Source organism: Plasmodium fragile, assembly GCF_000956335.1.
Source record: "Plasmodium fragile strain nilgiri unplaced genomic scaffold supercont1.32, whole genome shotgun sequence".
Classification (NCBI taxonomy): Eukaryota; Apicomplexa; class Aconoidasida; order Haemosporida; family Plasmodiidae; genus Plasmodium; species Plasmodium fragile.
Genome location: NW_012192612.1, coordinates 228,030 through 250,512, shown reverse-complemented (window position 1 = coordinate 250,512; position 22,483 = coordinate 228,030). Strand labels below are relative to the sequence as shown.

The 22,483-nt window shown below is 43.7% G+C and overlaps 6 protein-coding genes across 6 annotated transcripts; 2 read left to right on the top strand and 4 right to left on the bottom strand.

Annotated features, from left to right (window-relative positions):
- Positions 1-147: 147 nt before the first annotated feature.
- AK88_03040 (uncharacterized protein) lies at positions 148-2,352 on the bottom strand (the record flags this gene model as incomplete). Its single annotated transcript, XM_012480663.1, has 1 exon — positions 148-2,352. One exon carries the CDS (start codon positions 2,350-2,352, stop codon positions 148-150), a length of 2,205 nt encoding a protein of 734 aa, XP_012336086.1.
- A 2,676-nt stretch (positions 2,353-5,028) lies between these two features.
- Positions 5,029-6,999, top strand: AK88_03039 (uncharacterized protein; the record flags this gene model as incomplete). Its single annotated transcript, XM_012480662.1, has 1 exon — positions 5,029-6,999. One exon carries the CDS (start codon positions 5,029-5,031, stop codon positions 6,997-6,999), a length of 1,971 nt encoding a protein of 656 aa, XP_012336085.1.
- Positions 7,000-7,689: 690 nt separating this feature from the next.
- AK88_03038 (uncharacterized protein) lies at positions 7,690-8,784 on the bottom strand (the record flags this gene model as incomplete). Its single annotated transcript, XM_012480661.1, has 1 exon — positions 7,690-8,784. The coding sequence occupies one exon, from the start codon at positions 8,782-8,784 to the stop codon at positions 7,690-7,692; it is 1,095 nt and encodes a 364-aa protein (XP_012336084.1).
- Positions 8,785-10,652: 1,868 nt separating this feature from the next.
- On the top strand, positions 10,653-14,811 carry AK88_03037 (uncharacterized protein; the record flags this gene model as incomplete). Its single annotated transcript, XM_012480660.1, has 2 exons — positions 10,653-10,704; positions 10,871-14,811. The coding sequence occupies 2 exons, from the start codon at positions 10,653-10,655 to the stop codon at positions 14,809-14,811; spliced, it is 3,993 nt and encodes a 1,330-aa protein (XP_012336083.1).
- Positions 14,812-15,163: 352 nt separating this feature from the next.
- AK88_03036 (uncharacterized protein) lies at positions 15,164-17,569 on the bottom strand (the record flags this gene model as incomplete). Its single annotated transcript, XM_012480659.1, has 1 exon — positions 15,164-17,569. One exon carries the CDS (start codon positions 17,567-17,569, stop codon positions 15,164-15,166), a length of 2,406 nt encoding a protein of 801 aa, XP_012336082.1.
- Positions 17,570-19,305: 1,736 nt separating this feature from the next.
- Positions 19,306-21,310, bottom strand: AK88_03035 (uncharacterized protein; the record flags this gene model as incomplete). The annotated part of the gene is made up of 9 exons (XM_012480658.1): positions 19,306-19,412; positions 19,518-19,605; positions 19,728-19,763; positions 19,891-19,986; positions 20,226-20,287; positions 20,508-20,630; positions 20,763-20,884; positions 21,044-21,102; positions 21,248-21,310. The coding sequence occupies 9 exons, from the start codon at positions 21,308-21,310 to the stop codon at positions 19,306-19,308; spliced, it is 756 nt and encodes a 251-aa protein (XP_012336081.1).
- Between the last annotated feature and the right edge of the window lie 1,173 nt (positions 21,311-22,483).

Genomic DNA, 22,483 nt, shown 5'->3' with positions numbered 1-22,483 from the left:
AAGTGGGGGAGGTATGCTAGCTAAGAAGTGGCACCTCCACGGGAAGGGCAGCAACAGCTGGGAGGTCACACGTCAGTGTTGCAGGCACGTCTAAGGCGCTTGTGCTTCGCTTCATCATTGCGCTTCGCTTCAACTTTGCGCTTGGGTTCACCTTTGCGCATCGTCGTGCTTGAGCGTGTTTAGAATTTTGGGTAACGTAAAGACGACGCCACTGGCGTCCCCGACGAAGGCCGCGTTGATACTGGGGTGGATGCAAATGTAGCTGATGGGGGCATAAGGCTCGAAGTGCTTCTCATATGTCCGTACATAAGAAAAGGTCAAATCACCATCCATCTTTTTTATAACATTTGTCACGGAGATGGATCCATCATTACAACCTGCAATCAAAACAACCTTTTTGTTTTTCCACACAGTTGGACGTTCCAAAAGATATAAAGTGGACAGGGAGGATGTTTTTGTAACTTGGCTAGTTGGAAGTTTTTTAATTTGCTTGAGCGTTTTTGTATCCCATACAGAAATGTAATTATTACCTATTAGTAAAAAGACGTCTTCCAAGAGTTTGGAGTATTTTAAGTCCATGATGGGGCTCTTGGAAATGCACGTGTAGAGAAGCAACTGGAAGTCATATAAGTCATATACTGCTATATAACCACTTCCGAATGCGACCCACAATTCGTACTTATGCGTGACTGCTAATATGGCTGACACATAGCATTTGTTTGGCACATTGTCTTTTTTTTTTTTTTTTTTTTTTTTTTTTTTTTTCCTTCCCCTGGCGCGTAACATTTGTATGGAGGAGCCGGTACGCCCTGTTCTGCTGCCGTTGTCTTGATCGCTGGAGTTGCAATACTCATCTGAGTCGCTCAAGTAGCTGCCGCCGGAGAACTCGCTGGAGTTTTCTTCGTAGTCGGGCTTGCTGCAGGAGTCGTCCTCGACTTCTTCTTCTTCTTCTTCTTCTTCCTCCTCCTCCTCCTCCTCCTCCTGATCCGCTCCAGCATTGCTGCCGTTTGGAATGTTTTTTTTCTTTTTCTTTTTTGTCTTTCCTAGGCCATTATCGCTATCACCATCACTGCTACCATCATCATTGCTATCATCACCGCTGCTCTCATCGCCACTTCCATCGCTGTCGCCCGAACCGCCCTTGACGTGGCCGAACAGGTGGTGGGGGTGGACGAGGATTTTGATGAGGTTCCCACTGGGCACCTCCCACACGAAGATGTATCCTTGCATGTTGCCGGCGATGATCCAGTGGATAAAGTTAGCAAAAGTGGACTTGACGGAGAGGCCAGAAATTTGATACGACAGATCGTTATAGTCCTCTCCCTCGTTCGAACTGACACCCTGTGTTGCGAATTTACCTGAGTTTCTCTCCTCATTGGTCCCATTAAGTGCATCCATGACGCCACTGTTCATGCGTGAATTATTAAAAGGCTTCCTAGCAGAGGAACCAGAAGAACTTTTAAAATATTTCTCCAAACATTCCTTTGTATTTAATTTGAGTATGCATTCAAACTCAATACTTTTGTAAACTAGTATGCAGCCATTTTGCAACCCTAAAATGACGGTCTTTCCGATTCCCCCGATACTACCATACATCATACAAGTGACTGTACAAGGGTAGAGTGATTTGTGTTGAATTAATTTTCCTTTGAGTGTGTACTTTTCGTATGCACATGGGGTTTGCACAATAATATTTTTAACTTCATTTGTGTTTTCTTTTTCCACACTGATGGCAAGCACTGGTCCTGGTTTATTGGGCTGGTTAGGGATGCCGCATTTTTTGGCTACGTAAATGTAATTTGACAGAACCATGGACTTTATATTTGTGAGGAGAAGGGCGAAGCTCCATTTCTTTGGTTGCTCCCACTCCTCACTCTTCTGGCTTATCTTTATCAGGTTGCTGCTGGCCGTGTTCGTGCTGTCTGACTTGGCGGACCTCTGCGCGAGGTTCCCTTCGTTTTGCTCGCCCTGCGGTGGGTTTTCCTCCATGGTCTTTTCCTCCATGGTCTTTTCCTCCATGGTCTTCTCCTCCAACGTCTTATCCTCCAACGGTTTTTCTTCACCTGTTACTTCACCGGGTGCTTCTTCGCAAGCATTGTCCTCACCAGGCCTTTCTCCATCGTTTGAGGCGACTGCACCGCCACCACTGACGCTGTTGCCTCCCTCCGGATTGTGTGCATCTCCGTTTTCACGCCGCTGCGGCGAACGCGTTGGAGTGCCTTGTCGCTCGACTCCTTTATTTTTTTTCCCCTTTGGGGGGGGCTTCTTCTTTTCTGAAGTGTTCTCCTCGTTGGGAGTCTCCCTCGATCCTTCGTCTGCATCGGCTAAGTGCTGATCATCCATGTTGTGCATTTTTTTTTTTTTTTTTTTTTTTTTTTTTTTTTTTTTTTTTTTTTTTTTTTCCAAGATTTGCCAAACGGGATACCCACGGAAGTGGCTCGAGGCACCCGCGCCGTCAGATAAAATGCAGTTCGCCAAAGGGGGAAAAAAAAGGAGCATAAAAAGTGCATAAAAACTGAGATTAAAAAAGGGGAAGCGAAGGGGGGAGAGAAAAAAAGGAAGGACTATTTTTTTTTTTTTTTTTTTTTTTTCCATTTGGAATTTTACTTAAAAGGGAGAATTGAGTGAGGAGTCCTTTCCTCCTCGTGCGGGGGTAGTAGTGACACTAGGTATGTGCTGGAGGCGGACGCGGAGTGAAATGTACGTCGCGATGTGGTTAAAGAGTTACATAAATGGAAACAGCGCAAGGGGGACTGGGTTTGGCTTCTCCTTTCTCAAGCGCAAAAAGGACAAAAACCACTGCTACAACACACACATACACAAAAAAAAAAAAAAAAAAAAAAGTCGTAACCACGTTGCTGTTGTGTTGATTACACGGTACAGAAAATGGACAGACACCCCCCCCCCTAGGGAAAACCAACCTAAGTAGGGGCTTTGTGTAATACACACAAAAAAAGGAAAGTATGTAATGTAAGGTGAACAATGATTTGTGAAAGCCTCTCTGTTCAATCACAAAAATTTTAAATTAAAAAAGGATAAGTGTGTTTAATTAGGGTGGTACGGATGAAATGAAATGTCTTTCGTTTTGTGAAAGGAGGAAAGAGATACACCCGATGGCGCTGTGCACGTTGCCACTGGATATAATTTAATTTCGGGGGTATCAGGGGGGGAACTCCTCGCCGCGGCACGCAGACACAAATAACATCACGCTTACATGCATCATGGCGATGTGCTCACTTGGTTACTTCGTTACTAATGTGGTTACTAATTTGGGGAAGGCTATGCATTGGCGGGGGAGCCAACCTCTTTAAAGGTGTGTGTATGGGGGCACTAGTGCGCGTGTCGATGGCGCGTCAAATGCAGGAGAACACAGTGCATATGTATACACATGGGGGCGAAGGATACACTTTTGGGAGGGGGCGTCTCACCACCTGAATGCGTTATCTCCTTGCCTCTGTCTCTTTTTATTTGTGTGTCTCTTTCTCCCTCTGTTCGTGTGCCTTTCTCTCTTTCTCTCTCTCTCCCTCCTCATTTTTTAAAATGAAGACGAGATGCAAAAAAGGGGGGGAAACAGACGGCCACGAGATGGGAAGTAGAAAACTTACATTCACCAGGATGATACACAAAACCCCCCTACGGATGCAACCTGTTACAATTAGCAACGCCGAACAGGGAGGTCCAACTAGGCACAGGACCTCGTCTTCGCTCATCCGTTGCAGTTGTAACGGTGCTGGTGGGCAAATTAATTATACAGTGCTCGGTAGGTAGCGTTCTATATATCTTTTTTTACGTTTTTTTTTTTTTTTTCAAAACAAAAGTCTGGAAAGGGGAGAAGAGATGCGTTATGGTGGTACGACGCGGGGATGAATGCAACGGGGGGTCTCCTCTCACCCGGAGTAAACCCACCCGTTGGCTGCAGCGACGGCTGCTATATCATCAACGGTCGGTCGGTACGACAAATAGGCGTTCGCAAAAATGGAACGGTGGCCCCTATACGAGAGGCATGCACATAAGAATGGAATACCTCTTTACATGTACCTGTTCGTGTCGCAACAAAAAAAAAAAAAAAAAAAAAAAAAAAAAGAAGAAAAGGGGGGCTCCGTGGAAGCTTAAAAAATACGCGGGTCAAAATTGTTCTCCTCCTGACAATCTCTCTCCCTCGCATGATTTTTACGTAGTGCTCGTTACATGGTCTCATATATGAGTTGGCTATTGGGCCACTTCGTCATTGCGCTATACATTTTTTTTTTTTTTTTTTTTTTTTTTTTTTTACAAGATTTGCCAAACGGGATACCCACGGAAGTGGCTCGAGGCACCCGCGCCGTCAGATAAAATGCAGTTCGCCAAAGGGGGAAAAAAAAGGCGCATAAAAAGTGCATAAAAACTGAGATTAAAAAAGGGGAAGCGAAGGGGGGAGAGAAAAAAAGGAAGGACTATTTTTTTTTTTTTTTTTTTTTTCATCTTCTTCATCCCCTCTGCACCAAATGCCAGGTTTCACACGAAGGGTATTTTATTTAAAAATATTTTCCACCAAGGGAGTTCCCCATTTTTGAAGACCTCCCAAAACAGCAGGGGAAAGAACTGGCCTGCAGTTGTTCGATAGGATTGCTAACCCTGGGTGCAGCATACACTTTTTTTTGTGCGCATAGTAGGCGTGTATATAAAGCAGGGCCTTTTCATGTTGCGCATGTAGAAGGTGAAGTACAGTGTAGGGCAGTCACCCAATATCCATGCGGGTGTTAGTGATAAGCGGTCATAAGCTGTGAGGTCGTTAATGAGGCTGTTAAGCTGCTCCGCTCTACAACCCTTGCATGAGTGAAGAGAAGACCATCTGACCTTGTATCCATCCCATTGGTGAGATTCCTCCCCCCCATTGAAGAACATAACACAGTTGTGTACTTGTATAAAATCTGTACCAAAGCCCCCGTTTAGCCCCTTTTGAGTGTAGTTTTACTCAAAGGAGGAAATTACGTGCAGCCTTCAGGATTATCAACCCTAACCACAGGGGAAAGAATAAAGACTCTCGAAATGAGTCCGAGGACCCGAACCCACAGCGAGAATAGGAGCAAGAGTGGAAATGATGATAGGGCAAGCCGGGGGATGAGGAGAAAGTATGGAGACAGCGACAGGAGTAGTATGAGTGGCCGGAGAAGTAGCAGAAGCAACAGCGGGAGGAGTGGTCGGAGTAGCCCCCGAAGCGGTTACAGCTATAGTAGAAGTGGAAGCCGAAGTAGAAGCCATGCCCGCGGTAGCGAGGACGAACAGTCCAGGAGGGATCAAGGCAACTGGGGAGGAAGCAGAAATTTTTCTCACACTCAACATAACCCAATTGGGGGGAGAAACCGAGAAGGGAATAATTACAACCCTCAAAAGGAGAGCAACCCGTATGGGGGATGGAACAAGAATACGTATGAAGGGGGAAGGAGTAACGGGCTGTATAGTTATACACGTAATTATGGTGGGGGTACTACACATGTACAGGACCAAAGCGATGGCCCCTCTGCTGGAGAAGCGAACAAATTGAACGCAGAGGATGAAGGACACCTACAAGAATTACTGAAGCAATGTGAAGACTCAAGGAAAGATAGTAGAGTGGTAATGAACGAGTGGGTGTTTAGAAAATGCTCTACTTCAAATTTGAGTCAAGCTATATCGATTCAATTTTACCAACGGATATTGAAGTGTGCATTTTTTAAGAACAAATTAAATTTAATATGTTCGTATAATGAACTGTTGAAATGTTTGAAGCTGAATGGAAGGAGTAAAGAGTTGGAAGACTTTAAGGTTTACATCCATTCGATTATCCAGGATGGTTATACTTGTGCCTACTACAAAGATCACGGAGCCGTAAATATTCTTTTACAGATGGTGCACTCTTGGCGGGAATTGTTCGTCACTAATTTTAATGAGAATAAGCTTTTGCTAAGTGTATTTCACAATGAGAGTACTGATGGTAATAATGGCTCTTCGTGGGGAAACGGCGGAAGCCACGTCGATCCTTACCATCAGGGAATACCAGACCAGTCACCCATCAGCCCAAACGGGGGCATGGGAGGTGGTCCCCTGCATAATGAACAGGGTTATATGGATAATCACACCCAACGATATGCCACTGATTTTGAAAGAGGAAGGTATGGAGATATTGGTCATTTCAACGGAAGGAAAATTCCACCCCCCCCTCCGCCTCCTCCTCCACCACCACCTCTTTTCCCATCAAATGACTTCCCCAAGTGTAACAAACCATTTGATAGGTACAAAAAAAACGATTTCTTCTTCCCTGATGAGGGGAGGAAAAATTACTTTAATCATCCTTGGGGAGGGGAGGGAGAAAATAACAGAGGTAAAAACCCGGAAGATATTTCAGTAGGCTTTTTAGCAACGTTATTAAAGTTTATTTCCAAGAAGGGGAAGAAGTTGCAGGTTCCCCTGGTCCCCTACACACCCATAGATATTTCATATACATACCAGACCCCTCCATCAACAAACACATCTCAACAGCTGAGTGAAAAGATAAACGACTTTTATGAAGAGTTGGAAAACATCATGAAGGACGAAGGTGGAGTAAGTGGCGAAAGTAGTGATGAATCTGATTCAAGCGAAAGGATGAAGGCGTATGAAAATTATAAGGCTCTGAAGAGCTTGGGCAGGAAGGAGAAGGTGGAAAAAAACTACTCCAGTGACACGAATACGACCTTTTCATCAGTGGAGCTCTTTGATAGCTCCATGATCGAGCTGCTCAACGACAGCGATGATAAGGTTAGGAAAAATAAAAAAAGCAAGAACGTTAATTTTAGTCAAATAGCCATTGAAAATGCGCAAAATTGGAATGAGGAAGGGAACCCTGTTACATCCAACTTTGATTTTTACTCCGCCGGGATGCCAGACCCGGGCGAGAATGATGTGTTTGAGAAATACAGGCGAAGCAAGGCTTATGTCTACCACGAGGCCATTGCGCAGAAGTTCCACGAGATCAAGGGGAAGGATCCCCGGTCCGCTTAGCGCCGTTTATCGCCGTCCGCGCTCACCATTTTTGTTCGCCACATTTTTTTGTGTATGTTTGTTCCGTTTCTTTCCCCCACTTACGCTCCCCCTACACGTTGATAACGTTTGTAGTCCACATGTGCGCAGCCATATGAGCAGACGCAAGCGTGGTCCACCGTTGTACCTTCACCCCCTCTGTGTAAGGGTTGTACTCATTTGGGAGAAAAACTCCAAATAGTTATTTTATTTTATTTTATTTTGCTTTGCTTTTTTTTTTTTTTTCAAATGATCGCCCAATGGCGAATTTTTACCTGAACAGTTCATAATTTTTTTTTTATGGGCATAATTTTGGGGCTAACTAGTTGGAAAAAAAAAAAAAAAAAATTTAAAGACAAATGAGGGGGGGAATTAGGGAGCATTTTAAAATATTTTTAAAGTAGGATGCAGAGTAGCGAAGACTTTTGCAAAAATACTTCGCTTCATAAAAAACGTGTGGTCATTTGGTTGAACTGGTAAAGTATATACACATGGTGTGAGCAAAAGAAATGGGGCTTCTTTCCCGTGTGGCAACGCGGGCAAAGGTGTGCAAAATGTGGGTGACAGATGGGTAGCTCATGGCTGACACCAAATAGTAGGTAACAAATGGAAGATGGTCAAATGGGTAGATTGGCAAGGAGAGAGACTCAACACCCCCGCACTGCGACGGAGCTAGGACGCGGGGAGGGGAGCACTCACCCAAGTCTTTCGAACGGTGTAGTTGTACAAAAGGTCATCAAACAAATGAGTTAAAAACATTAGCAGCAAGTATGTTTTTACAATACTCACAAAAAAAAGAGCAACCGTGGGGCCATTATTTAGGAGATACAGGATAGATTCAGACTGGCTTGTTAGCTTTTCCCGTAGGTTCTGTAGGTTCTTCCAGATCTCCTTCTGACTCAGGTTGTGTTTTACAAAATGCGCATACACATCAATTAGCGAAAATGCTATGTTATAAAAAAGGGAGAAGAAAAAAAAAACAAACTTGGAGCTGATGAAACGCTGCAATATTTTTTTCTTTCGCATGGGCTGTATGCTCATCGGCAGTGGATTATAATCACAATATTTTATTTTCACCACGCTTAAAACTGTTGCGATAAATATGAGGGATACAAATTGGGCTAGTCTGAGTATGGACACTTTCACTTGGGGGATTTCAATTGGGGCTTCCTCTTTAACTTTGCCCTGTTCTAACTTGCCGCTGTTGCTTTCACTGGGCTTATTGGCATCCTCTGCATTGGAACCGTCGTCTCGGTTGCTATCTGACTTATCATCACCTGTGTTATTGCTTGTTGGTTTTTTTTTTGCTCGATTTTTTATTTCGCCCTTTTGATCCCCCTTTTGGTTCGTTTCTGCGTCGGATTTTTGCTTTTCCTGCCCAGAGGGGTCGTCTTTCTCGCCTTCCTTTTTCTCCCCCTCCTGCGTTTGGTCAGGCTCATTGGTGGGGTCCCCCTTTTGATTGGAATTTTCTTCAGTGTGTTGATCGGGGTCGGCGGTGCTAGCCTGCCCTGGGGAACTACTCGGTGTTGCCATTTGGTCTATTTCCGAAGTGGCGTTTTTCCCCGAGGGGAGCTGTTTCGTTTCCCCTCCACCTTGTCCCTCCTCTTGATTTACTTCATCCTGTTTTAAATTCAAATCGGTTGCTTTCTTTTTTCCCTCTGAGTACTTCTCTACATCGCCCTCCTGCGATTTCCCCAGCAGAAGGTTCATCCGAGCTTCATTCTTTTTAAGCAATCTGTTTCTTCTCTTGAGTGCATTTTTATCCATTGTTCCACAGGGGGGGGTTAATTGGTGGTTAACATTCAGAGGCTGGCATGCGTGTGGGGGACAGGACGGATGTGAGGATTTCCAATGAGGGCAAAAAAGAACAAAAAAAGGAAAAAGAAATGAAAGGGAAGGTAAGGGTAGGGGTGATGGGAGGAAGAAAAGCAGATTAACGCAAGAAGGGGGGAACCATTTCAATCAAACTGGGTGGGTCGATATATCAGTCTTGTGTCGTTCACGTAACTCACGCGGGGGTTAATCGTGTGTAAGTAAAAACATACATATATATATATTTATGCCACTTAGGTAATTATAAACTTCTGTGCGATTTCTTTTTTTTTTTTTTTTTTTTTTTTCTTCGCTCTGGCGCGTGTCCATACTTTCCTCTAAGGTGTATGACTCATGGTACTTTTGCAGTATCCTTTCATTTCGTGGTAAATAAGAAGAAAACAAAACAAAAAAAAAAAAAGCGCTTCGTTGCAAAGGGGGAAAGGGCAAAAATATAAAAAAGATAAGGGAGGGGGTGCTGTCCTTCTCTCTCTCTTGCTGTCCTCAGAGTTTACACAAACATTCACAAATTCTTGTATTTGCCTCCTCAACCATTATTTTGGTATTATATGTTTGCATTTTCCGGTTTTGCTACAGCTGGAAAAATATATCACTAACAAAATTGTTTCCAGCGAGTTGCTCGAACGCTCTGCCGTTTGCGCTTTGCTGCTTCGGTATTTCCATAAAGCAATTTTAATTACAATCTGTTTTGTTTTGCTTCTCTTCCTAAAGTGTTACGTTTTTTTTTTTTTTTTTTTTTTTTCTAGGTTAATGTTTTGCCGCTACGTTTTTTTCGCTGCTTGGGGGAACTGCACAAAATGGATTAAAGCATAAACAGGGCACAGGAGCAGGGGTGCGTTTTTATAAATGCGTCACATCCGCTGACTCTGTTTGATTATGCTGCGACGTAAAAATATACAATGCGCGCTTCCGAAGGGGACTAGGGCCAAACAATTTTGCACGCCGCTCCTTTCACGCTCAGTTCATTCTCATTATCGCTTGGGCGCGAATCGGGACTCGCCATTTTTTTTTTAAAATTTGCCCCCAACGCATGGCTACAGGTACCCCCACTTCAGTGCCACGCCTGCGCTTCATGCCGCATCGCACATATGTAAGCAAAAAATTTTTCTTAAGCCTATACTTCCTTATGCATGGCGGATGCAATACGGTTCTGCACACACGCTTGAGTCCTTCCTTTTGTAGCTTGTTTTTTTTTTTTTTAACTCTTTTTTTTTTTTTTTTTGCGACCCCCAAATCCGGTATGCCCTACTACTCAGTGTTGAATGCGGCGCACCTGAAAATTTTATCCTTTTCTCATTCACGGGAAGGAGGAAAAAAAAAAATTACGCATAAAAAGCGAGTAGGGTATCATTTTTAAGCGCCTTTGTGTTACGAAGAGGGGCACTGTTGCGTCCCACATTGGCCAGCGTCAGGAGGGACATACCATTTTTGCCACAACGCGGCATGTATCACCCCCCTCCCACTGTGCGTTGTGGAAGCTGCCGGATGAGTATTTCTTCCTTCCTCTTCAAATTCTTCTTCGGATTACCCGCTTGAGCGGAACAACAAAAGGAAGGGAACGACAACAACAAAAAAAATGAATTAAAAATAAAGTCAGAAAAGTATAATTTGCCAAAAGGAGGGAAAACAGAGAAGCTACTTTATACCCAGGAGGAGGTCCCGTCGCGATGCTGTTTCAATTTGGTTGATTTGGAATTGCATTGCCAGCGCGTCCTTCCCATTTTGTTTACTAACCCCGGGAAGGGAACAGTTGTGTAAAATAAATTTTTTTTTTTTTTTTTTCTCCTTTGTGCGGTTGAAAAATGGCGGTGAAACTGGAACCGTCTTACTTCTCGAGCGAGTATATGCATGCAGGTAATGCTCACTTATGGAGTGGGGTCTGACCGAGTCGGTCTTCCACGGAGGGGTGCTTGTGCAACCTGAGTTGCCCGTTTACCCCCTCCTCTCTGAGGGAGACTGCTACGTCGTCGCTCTTGAAGCCGCTATGCCGCACATCGCCGTTGAACGTAACCTTTTGCAGACGCCCCGCTGGAAGAGGACCATGAGGAAGAGGAACTAATAACGGAGGAAGACAGCTGGGTGGTGATCGGATCCTTCTTTGGTAGCCATGGATTAGTGAACCAGCAGATAGAGAGTTACAACGACTTTATTGAATACAGGATGCAGGAAATAATTGACGAGCACCCCCCCATAGAAATAAGGCCACAGCCACAATACCGCTCAGATCGAGATGATACTAAAAACGTAATGTACTCCTTAAAGTTTGGTCAGCTATCCCTAGATAGGCCATTCTACGATGAAAGGAATTTAACAAATAAGAACCTGTGGCCACAGGAGGCAAGGCTAAGAAACCTAACCTACTCCTCTGCTATATACATAGACATTGAGCAGAGCACATATGTGGTGGATGAAAATTCAAAGAGTCAAATTTTAAAAGAAAAATTTGTATACGAACGGATTAACTTGGGAAGAATACCACTCATGTTGAAGTCCATGTTTTGCTGGACGAAGGGATTACCAGAGAGCGAGATTGCTGATATGGGTGAGTGTGCATTTGATCAGGGTGGGTATTTTATTGTGAATGGAGGAGAGAAGGTGTTGGTGGCACAGGAGCGAATGGCTCACAATTTTATTTATGTGTTTAAGAAGAAGCAGCCTTCTAAGTTTGGTTGGGTAGCTGAGATAAGATCTCAGATGGAGAGATCTCAAGCTACATCTGGCTTTTCTGTGAAGATGAAAACGAAAATGGGTTCTAGAGGTAGTTCAGTTAGGACAGGAGGACAATTGGTGGCTACTTTGCCTTATATAAGAACTGAAATTTCGGTGGGTATTTTGTTTAGAGCGTTAGGTTGTACCTCCGATCGAGATATACTACAAAGAATTGTATACGACTTTAATGACAAAATGATGATTAACACATTGAGGGAGACTCTAGAGGAGTGCATAGATTATCCTACACAGGATATTTGCCTGGACTTCATTGGTAAAAGAGGACCCACTGTTGGTGCATCCCGTGAAAAAAGAATTTTATATGCAAAGGAGCTTCTACGAAAGGAGGTTTTACCCCACATGGGTACTGGGCCAGGGGTGGAAAGTAAGAAGTCTTACTTCATTGGGTACATGATTAATCGGTTATTGCTAGCCGAGTTAGGAAGAATTAAAGAAGACGATCGGGATCACTTTGGGAAGAAGCGGTTGGACATTGCAGGGCCTTTAATGGCTAGCAGTTTCTCTACCTATTTTAGAAAAATGGCAAAAGATGTGAGACGGGTTCTACAAAGGCAGATCGATAATAACAAGCCATTTGATGTTGCGGGGGCGGTTAGGAGTTGTTCACAAATTACACAAGGGATGCAGTACCAGCTAGCTACAGGTAATTGGGGTAAAGACAAAGATGGGAAAGTGATAAGAACGGGAGTTGCGCAGGTTCTTAACCGATTGACTTACTCCTCATGCTTGTCTCATTTGAGACGATTGAATACGCCACTGGGTCGAGAAGGGAAAATGGCAAAACCGAGGCAGCTGCATAACACCCACTGGGGAATGATTTGTCCATTCGAAACGCCAGAAGGACAGTCCGTAGGTCTTGTGAAGAATTTGTCCCTGATGTGTGACATAAGTGTGGGTACTTCTACGAACAACATTTATGAATTTCTACTGGAGTGGGGTCTAGAATCCCTAGATGAAGTGCCACCGCAATTAATGAAGGAAAAGGTGAAGCTTTTTCTGAATGGAAAATGGGTTGGATGTTTCAACCAAATTGATAATCTAATCGAGACGTTATATGAGTTAAGAAGGAGGTGTGACATATCTCCTGAAGCTTCAATCGTAAGGGATGTGAACAGCAAGGAGATTAAAATTTTTACCGATTCGGGTAGAGCGATGAGACCTCTATACGTGGTAAAAAATGTCAATGGGGAAAACAAACTCAAATTAACTAAGGAACATGTAAAGAATATGATTGCCTATCCGGAGACATACAATTGGGATTACCTCATCCAGGAAGGAATAATTGAATACATCGACTGTGAAGAGGAGGAAACTACAATGATTAGTATGTTTATAGGGGACTTGAAAACCGGGACGGGGTATCATAACAATTATACCCACTGTGAGATTCACCCTTCCTTAATTTTAGGTGTATGTGCATCTATTATTCCATTTAGTGATCACAACCAGAGTCCCCGTAACACATACCAGAGTGCCATGGGGAAACAAGCCATGGGAATTTACGTGACAAATTTTAACATTCGGTTAGATACGCTGGCCCATTTATTGTACTACCCTCAGAGGCCACTTGTATGCACCAAGGTGATGGAGTATTTACGATTTAGGGATTTACCGGCAGGTATTAACGCCATCGTTGCCATCATGTGCTATACAGGATATAACCAAGAAGACAGTCTGATCATGAACCAGTCTTCTATAGATAGAGGTTTGTTCAGAAGTGTGTTCTATAGAACCTACACGAGTGAAGAGAAACAACAGGGGAGTCTTATTATTGAATCGTTTGAGAAGCCTTCTATTAGATGTGTGAAAAATTTAAAGAGGGGCGATTACACCAAGTTGGATAATGATGGGTTAATCGCTCCTGGTATACGGGTTCTAGGGGATGATATTATTATTGGGAAGGTATCCCCTAACATTGAAGACGAGGACGATATAGTGATTCAGAAGAAGGTACCTAATGTACAAATGAGTTATAACTCTGTTGGGTCTACGTCTAATGGGTTTTTAACAGGGAAGGACTCGTCGGGAGGAGGAAGCATGTTGAATGGAAGTGGAGCGAGTGTTTGTGGAAGTGTATCTAGTCCTTATTCTCCTTCCACAATTGGAGGTTCTAATATGATGGATTCCGTTCCTGATTCTCCAATGAGTGATAGGTATAGCAGTAGCGGGCCAGTGGGTACAACCACGATGGGTCCAGCCAGTGTTGCTTCTTCCACCCCGAGCAGCACCACCATTTTTAAAAGCGGAAGCACTATGTCGACGATGAATAGCCCCCAGTATGGAACAACTATCGTTTCTGGGTCTACAAAAGACGATTTAGAAATTCCCACGCTCACCATTAGTACCTCTAACATATTGAAGCAGTACAAGAAGGACTGCTCCTTGAGCTTAAGAGAAAATGAGAACGGGGTGATAGACACCGTCATGTTGTCATCCAATAGCCGAGGCAATAAATTTGCCAAGGTAAAAGTCCGCTCAGTACGTATCCCCCAAATTGGGGATAAATTTGCAAGTAGACATGGACAGAAGGGTACTATTGGAATTACATACCGCACGGAGGATATGCCTTTTAGCTCAGATGGTACTTTTCCAGACATCATCATGAACCCTCATGCAGTTCCATCCCGTATGACCATCGGTCACTTGGTCGAATGTCTAGCTGGGAAGGTCGCAGCCATAGAAGGGGGAGAAGGAGATGCAACACCATTTTCTAAAATCACTGTGCAAGAAATATCGCAGAGGTTACATAACCTTGGGTATGAAAAGTATGGTAATGATATTTTGTACAATGGTCATAATGGGAAAATGTTAAAGTCGAAGATTTTTATTGGGCCGACTTACTACCAGAGATTGAAACACATGGTGGAGGACAAAATACATGCTAGGAGTAGAGGGCCTCTTACTATGATTACGAGACAGCCCACGGAGGGAAGATCCAGGGATGGAGGATTACGTTTTGGAGAAATGGAAAGAGATTGCATGATTTCACACGGGTCTGCGAAAATGCTCAAGGAACGTCTCTTCGAAGAAAGTGATGCGTACCGTGTCCACGTGTGTGACAATTGTGGGCTCTGTTGTATCGCAGACATTAACAAAAATGCTTACGAGTGTACCGTCTGCAATAGCAAAACTAACATTTCGCAGATCTACATTCCCTATGCTTGTAAGCTGCTCTTCCAGGAGCTCATGACGATGGCCATATATCCGAAGCTCGTCTTGGAGGATATGTAAAATGTGGTGCCAACTTGTTGTTGTTGTCTCCCCTTCAAATGAGCTTGTTTCTCATCCGTGCAACCATTTACACGTCCCCTTTTTTTGTACCCTTTTTAACGTGTCCACACGGAAACCTTTTTTCATGGTTGTATCTCGAATTAGTTAAGCCATATTTCACCAAAAGGTTCAGTTGGAGGGAAAAAAAAAAAAAAAAAAAAATCGGCGCGGCGGTGTGCAGTTGAAAAGGTTGACGAGTGGAATGGGCATGATGGTGATTGGTTAAGCGTTTGCTCACCTACCGCGAGTTGCTCCCTTGCCGCGGGCTGCTGACTAATAGGGAGCTGCGCACCCACCGGGAGCGGCCCACCCGTCAGAGAATCAACTCGTCGAGGGGGATTTTGAGGTCCCTGGCTATACCGCGGATGGTGTCCTCGGGGACCTGGATGGCCAGCTTGGTGTAGGGGTCCAACGACTCATACGAAACGGAGTTTGCGCTATCAGAAAAGATGTTATGTCCTAGGGAGGAGAAACTGTTGGTGGAGTTGAGTAACGCACTCCCACAGTAGCCACTCCACTGCACTCCATTCATCAAGCTGTTGCGGACCAAGCAGGACATATTATTTGCAGAACAGAAGCTAACGAATCCAAGTTGAATGAGGGTATTTATTTGGTGACAGATGAGGCTGTTCATGGTTAGCTTTTCATTGAAGAAGCACACGAGGAGGCAATCTGTTATGCATATCCATCGTATGAAGGTGAAATTTTTTGGAATCGCCTGACCAATTAAGGTTAAAATAGATTCGTTTTTACTCCTGCCCTTTCTCTTCTTGGGTAGGGTAAAGGCACCTCCTTTAACAGTGGCATTGAAAAAGCGTTTATCCGTTAGGGGTAAATTTCTGGAGGCCAGATATGCCCCTACAAGTAAAACTCTTGAATAGAAGGATAGGTCCACTTTATTTTTTAAATTATTTTCATTCAAGAAAACGGAATCAATTAATTCGAATGTAAAATGGCTAGCATGGTTGTAGGTAGCCACTCGGATATGTGTATCTATATTCCTTTGTAGAGCATTCATATTTTCTACAATAGGTTCTAAGGTGCCTTCTAGGATAGGTTTTATGAAGAGAGGCCACATGTGAGCACATATAAAAAGGAGCTCATGAAAATCGCTCTTATAATCTTTATAAGACACATTAATAATGTAGTCGACGAATCTGCACCAGATGTCACAAATGACTTCGTTCTCCAGAATGACGTTATTCCTTTTGATTAGAAATTCCGTTTTGTTTTCCTTCACACAGTAGATCTTCAAATCCTTGTCATTGTATGTGAGGAGAGATTCAAAACACATGGTATTGTAAAGGCGGTAGAGAATATTTTTGCACATATCTGCTGTGTAAGAGTCAAACCAAACGGTTGGGGGTTGAGGCAGTCCATCAAATATTTCGTCTGGCAATGGGGACCTATTTATTAGGATGATACACAAACCTCTAGTCGTCCTGTTCGCTTTGGTCATGTCGTTATATGGGCCTCGAATATATTCATGAATCCTGGTCAAGGCGTAAAATAAATCTGGGTGTGTTCTTACTAAGTAGCGCACGTTATCCAGGATGAAGACAACTGATCGATCGTACAGGTTGTCTTTGTGGAGGTGCTGATTTGGAGATGTCATCCCTTTGCTCGTTTCTTCTGATGCGTTATCACCAGGTCCGTGGCGACGTTTCTTCCCTGGAGAGGAATCCCCACCTCCCCTTCCATCCTCGGGACGAAAGGACAAGAGCTTATGAAGAACATTAAAAAACACATCAGTGTTGGACACATGGTTTGGAACTAACTTGGTGGGATCATACGAATAATTTGTGAAGCCATTTGACTTTTTATATTCTTCAAATTCATGCAAAAGATTTGTGCTCAGATCTTTTAAAATCGTGTGATAAATGACATTCTTCGCTGACTTACCAGATTGATACAGAGCCATTAAGCAATTTACATATGCGAATGGCACGTTTTTTAATTTTATAAAACTTTTAACGACCTTTGTTTTCCCCATGCCTGGTAGACCTAGGACCTGAATGACCGCAATTGGATCCCGTAGGTCTCCAAGTAGGTTGACCAATCGGTGCAGTTGCACTTCCCTTTCAAAACCGAACATTTTTAAACACGTGATGTATGCCTGTAGCGTGTCGTGGGGGATGGCAGGGATGAGTTCTCTGAAGTACTCCTGGTCGATCATTTCGTTCAGTTCCGCGTCGTACAGGTCATCTCCGGGATCGTGCGCCTCGCGCGATTCGTCCGAGGCGTTCCAATCGTCAGACGGGTCATAGGGGTTAGAAGCGTGCGAAGCGCGAGAAGCGCGAGAAGCGCGGTCATTCTCGTGCGGTATTGCACCATTTTTGTGCGACCCCCTTTCTGCCTCCTCCACCTCCTCCTCGTCGTCATCTTCTCCCTCATCGTAGTCGCTGTCCTCCGTGTACTCATCATTCGTTTCCTCCTCTTCCTCATTTGCACCCCCCGGTTTGAAATCCTCTTCATTCTTGTGCAGACCCGCAATGTTCATCTGGACTGGCCCATCCCTTGGGGGCTCTCCCGCGCTTCTCCGTCCGCTGCTGCAATCTGCATCAGAGTCGCAATCTGCATCAGCATCACAATCGGCATCGCCGTGGCTGCCCGCCCGCCTCTGCTTCTTCGGGGAGCTGAACCCGTAAATGCACTCCTGCGCCGTTTCATTGCAGTCGTCGGAGTTTATATCACTGTCGTTGTTGGCCAACTTATGCATCGCGTTCTTCAGGCAGCATACTTGGTTGGTGAGCTGAGTCGAACAATAACCCTACTGGGTTGTCCGTCTACCGGTGCTCTTCCCACAGAAGACAAGCACAGGGAGGGCCAAACACACATGAATAGAGTTCCCCACACGGAGAGCAGTACTGATGGTAAAAAAAAAAAAAATATATAAATAAAAAATAAATAAAAATAAAAAGATTGACCACACGTGTGTTTCAAAATGCTCTACGTGGAGTTACGAATTGTATGCACATAGAATTGGTTTAAGATGTGGAGGTCCGGATTTGGCAAAAACGGGGGTGAAAAAAAAAAAAAGCCAATACTTTTTAAATGAGCCAGATAAATAAAATCAAAACGGAAATGTAAAGTGAATAATAAAAAAAAAAAAAATTACATGAGCATCCCACAAATGACACAATGTGCGTGTGCTTCTTGTAGTGAACGAGAATGCTCTCCTTAGGAACAAATGTAAATGGTGGGGACATTACTAATTAAAAAGGAAGGCATGGTTAAGCAACCGGCGGGCTGACCGTGCGAGAGAGAATGAAAAAGGGAACCGTAATGTGCAAGGTCAAATAAATTTTGCCCTTTTGAAAAGGCGGAAAATAAATGGAACACGGGATTTTGAACTCAACGCATGGGAAAAAAAAAATATATATATATACACGCAGAATGCTTATGTGCACATGTACAATTACGTCCAAGCGGACACGGAAACTAGCAGCTAGGGGTAGCTCCCCTACTCATGGGTACTGCAGCATGACCAAAAATACGGGGGAAAATAAACGTGAAATGGATTGCAAAGGGGCACTTTTCCTTTTCGCCTGATACGAACCCTAGGGATCACCATGTGGAGTTAAACTTTGTAGATGCCCATTGTGTAGTGGACGCCCAGCCTTCCGCACACCCGAGTGAACACACACGCGCGCAGAAAAAATACACACAATGCCCCGCACACGGTAGAGGGGACTCGCCTTTCTAAGAGCAGAGTTTTTCCTGCATGACTGCCATCAGGGATGTATGTTTTTACACTCTGTAGTCGCGAGAATGGCTTATATCATGATTAGAAGCGATCCAAGTGTTTTTCGTGAAGGGGTAAAGCAAATTAGGCAAAAAGTTTGTTGCATGAAAGGCGAGCCCCCAAATGACAGACACAAGGAGCTGCAGCACACATAGTGTTGAGACAAGGATATCGGTATAAAAAAAAAAAAAAAAAAAAAAAAAAAAAAAAAAAAAAAAAAAAAAAAAAAAAAAAAAAAAAAAAAAAAAAAAAAAAAAAAACGTAAAAACAAAACAAAACAGAAAAAAAATTTAATTTCAAATTATTACGTTTGAGTGAGGCGAATGCGCCCGCGCATGCAACGCATGATAGGTGGAAATGGTTCGAATGAGTGAACAATGGCCCCCGTCGAGGGGTACACGATTCGAGGTCGCCGAGCTGGCACATGCACGCATCTGTTCATGCGCAATTGTGCTTACGCAGTTGTGCTTACACAATTGTATGTTTCTTTTTAATTTTTCTTTTTCCCTCCAATGAAGTTTTCTCGTGAGGAATAATCCGAGCGCGCAGTTCCATCGATGGGAAGAAACCTGGGAAGGAACGCCCACGGAAATTATTGTATAAGAGAACAGCGATCCTCTGCAGGGTAGTTCAGTTGGCGACACATACACATGTATGTGTGCATGTAAATTTGTATGCATGTGTGAATATGTTTTTTTTCCTTCCGCCTTTTAATCTGCATTGTACCAGAGGCAGCAGAATGGCTGGCCAAAAACGTCCACGAGTGACTCTCGGAAGGGCCTCGTTTCTCTGCGTTGGTTCTTCAGGTACTCTATCCCTGCGCGGATGGGGCAGCGGTGCATGTAAGAATCCACGCTAACACACGTCTACGTCAACGCAATTCGACGCGAGCACACGTATACGCCTCCTCCACTGCATATACCTGTCGTGTTCGTCCTAATCGCGACGTACTGGTCGACTAACATAACGAACGAGAACACCCCGAAGAGGAGGGAGCCGAAGGCATTCACCTGGAAGGGGCAACATAGAAAAGGGGGGAGGCACCTCAAATCAGGCCAATCCATCTAAGCACATACACACGTACATTGCACAAAAAGGTGAAAACCCTTTCGCGTAAAAACGCAAGGCGTACCACGATGAGGAAGAGGTCTGTTCTGCTTAGTATACACTGAAAAAAAAGGAGGAAAAAAAAAAAGAAATTTTGAGTAGGTGGTACATAATAAAGTTCAAGCATGCTACAGAATAAGCATTCCACACAAATTGTAATAATGTTTTTGAGTGTTGTCGTGTGGTACCTTTCTGTAGGTGTTCAATCTTCGGTTCGTCTGAACACACGATATCATTTTGTACAAAATGATGAAGGCGCAATTGATGCACATGAGCAGGGTGTACTGTGGTATTACAGCCATGCACATGGAGAAAAAAAAAAAAAAAAAAAAAAAAAAAAAAAAAAAAAAAAAAAAATTAACAAATTAGCTAGCTGACCAATTAGCCAAATATTATTCAATAAGAGAATACAAAAGAAAAGTTTGTTAAGCGAAAAAAAACGACTTAGCAAATTTTCTGTTTGGTTTTTTATTGTGCATTTCGTCATGTGTGCATTCTCCATTTAGACATTTTGGGGACTTACGAAATTGAGGAGGATAAAAAATTTCTGATTGTACTGTCCGACGCAGCCATTTATCCAAATGCCTTAAATGAATATAAAAAATGAGGGGGGTGTATGAAAAAAGCGAACCATAGGATGAACGAGATAACGCATGTTGTAGCGATGGCGTGCGCGGTTTCCTTTCATTTGAGTTGCAAACTACATTTCTGACTCTTTCAACTGCTCGAAGCTTCGCACGGCCAGACACACTGTAGCATGTCATTGCGTTAGCAGAACGCCTCTCCAGCATGGCTCTCCCCCTACAGTGGTGATCCATTTTAATGATGCAGCGGTTGCACACAGAGCAGTGGTGAGACCTCTTTTCCTTTAACAAGTTACACTTCATGCACATGCCATGGCCACCCTGCCCAGCATCGATTCCTTCCCCTAGAAATGAACATTGGAATGGAGAAAATGAAATGATATGCATACATGTATAGGTAACCTTTACGTATGTAAAAAAAAAAAAAAAAAGGGGGAGAGGGCACTAGACCAGGGCATATATCGCAGTCGGCATACCTGTATTTTGGGGCTCCCCTGTTAACACCCCCGGGTTTTTAATGAGGCATTTGATGTGGCACCACAAAGTCATAAGTGCGCAGAACCAGAAGGAGGCGTACGAGAACACCCGTGCTTTCGTTCTGACATAGGGAAAAAAAAAAAAAAAAAAAAAAAACGATTTGATCGAGCGATGCAGACATGTGTCAGCCTTGTGTGTGCGCGCTTCTTTCGGAGTTGTCTCATATAACGTCTATCCCCTTTTTCCCCCATGGCGGGTTCGGACAGAGATTCGTGTTTACGCAAAAGTTGATATGAACTTGGGGCAGAGGTACATGGACTGCAGAATTAGGGCGTATGTCTGTTGATCGGGGCGGAGGAGGGAACGATGTGGTGGGGCAGTTTGAACGCTACGTCGTTGACACTTTCGGTGACGTGTTGTATGCACTGTTGGTTCAGCAACAGGCTGAGCACCACTCTGGGGGCCATTTGCCCTCTGTCCCTACCAGCAAAACGAAAAAGGACCTATAAAATGCCAAAAGAATCGCCCCCATGTTTATGGCCTTCATTCTGGGGGAAGGCTTTCATAAAAAAAAAAAAAAAAAAAAAAAAAAAGCGGGAGGCACAGAGTTCGCAGCCAGCGAAGACCATTTATGTCCCTGTGTGTATCCTCGCATGTGTACATTATGGGTAATTTGACGATGCAGAGGATTTTCTTTGAAGAAAATTTTACGTTTTTTTTTTTTTTTTCTCGCCATTCCGATTTGATGAAAGAGGAAATGGTAAATCTTTGACGCGAGGAACGAACGACCGTTTCGCATGCACACACTTGGGAAGAAAGGTAGAGACGGAAATTATTCACAAGAAGAGGGTCCTCGGGACATAGTCTCCTTGGGACAATTTGTTTCACACTCTGAATGATGCGAATGCCACTTAAACTGACCCCATCTTGGGAGCAACCCACACAGGGATTACAAAATCGTTATTGTAGGTCAAACAGGCCAAGGTCCTAAGCTGGTGCGGAACTGAATGTGGTGTAAAAAAAAAGAAATTGCAAAGTGGAGAGAGACCCACGTATGGACGCACATATCTGCGTATACATATGAGTGGCTATATGGGACTGTGCGACTCGTTATGTGATGGCCTTTTGTTTGTCTTTTTAGAGGGTACATTGAAAGGGATTGAGGAGGGAAGATAAATCCCCCACCACGTGCCAGAGTAGCATCCTCATTTTTCAATATGGTTTGTTCAGCTGTGCAGAATGGACAGCAAAATTTGCAAACTCTTCGAGGTCCAGAATATTTTTTTTTTTTTTTTTTTTAACACCTCTTGTTACAATTGGTGAGTCACCGCTCATGACCATTCAAACTGTGCATACACACACACACATTGTGGGAGGCGTTGTATTGTGTATGTACTCATGAAGGTGGAAATTTTCCTCCACACCTGCCCCACTTATGTGTAATGCTTAATTCACATTTCGCTTTGCACATCAAGCCATATGTACATGATATCTATCGCTCCGCGGTCATCCCTACTGAACGTTCACGCTTACATAAGCTTCCCCCCAATGGAAAAAAAAAAAAAAAAAGGAAAAAAATTCCCTCACCAAGTCATCACAGGGATTGGCAGGACACAGGCTAGGCTTTCTCAATCAATTCAAAGCGATTCATTCCACCTCTACACACACATATGATTATGTGATAGAGTGGAGATTGAAAAAAAAAAAAAAAAAAAAAAAA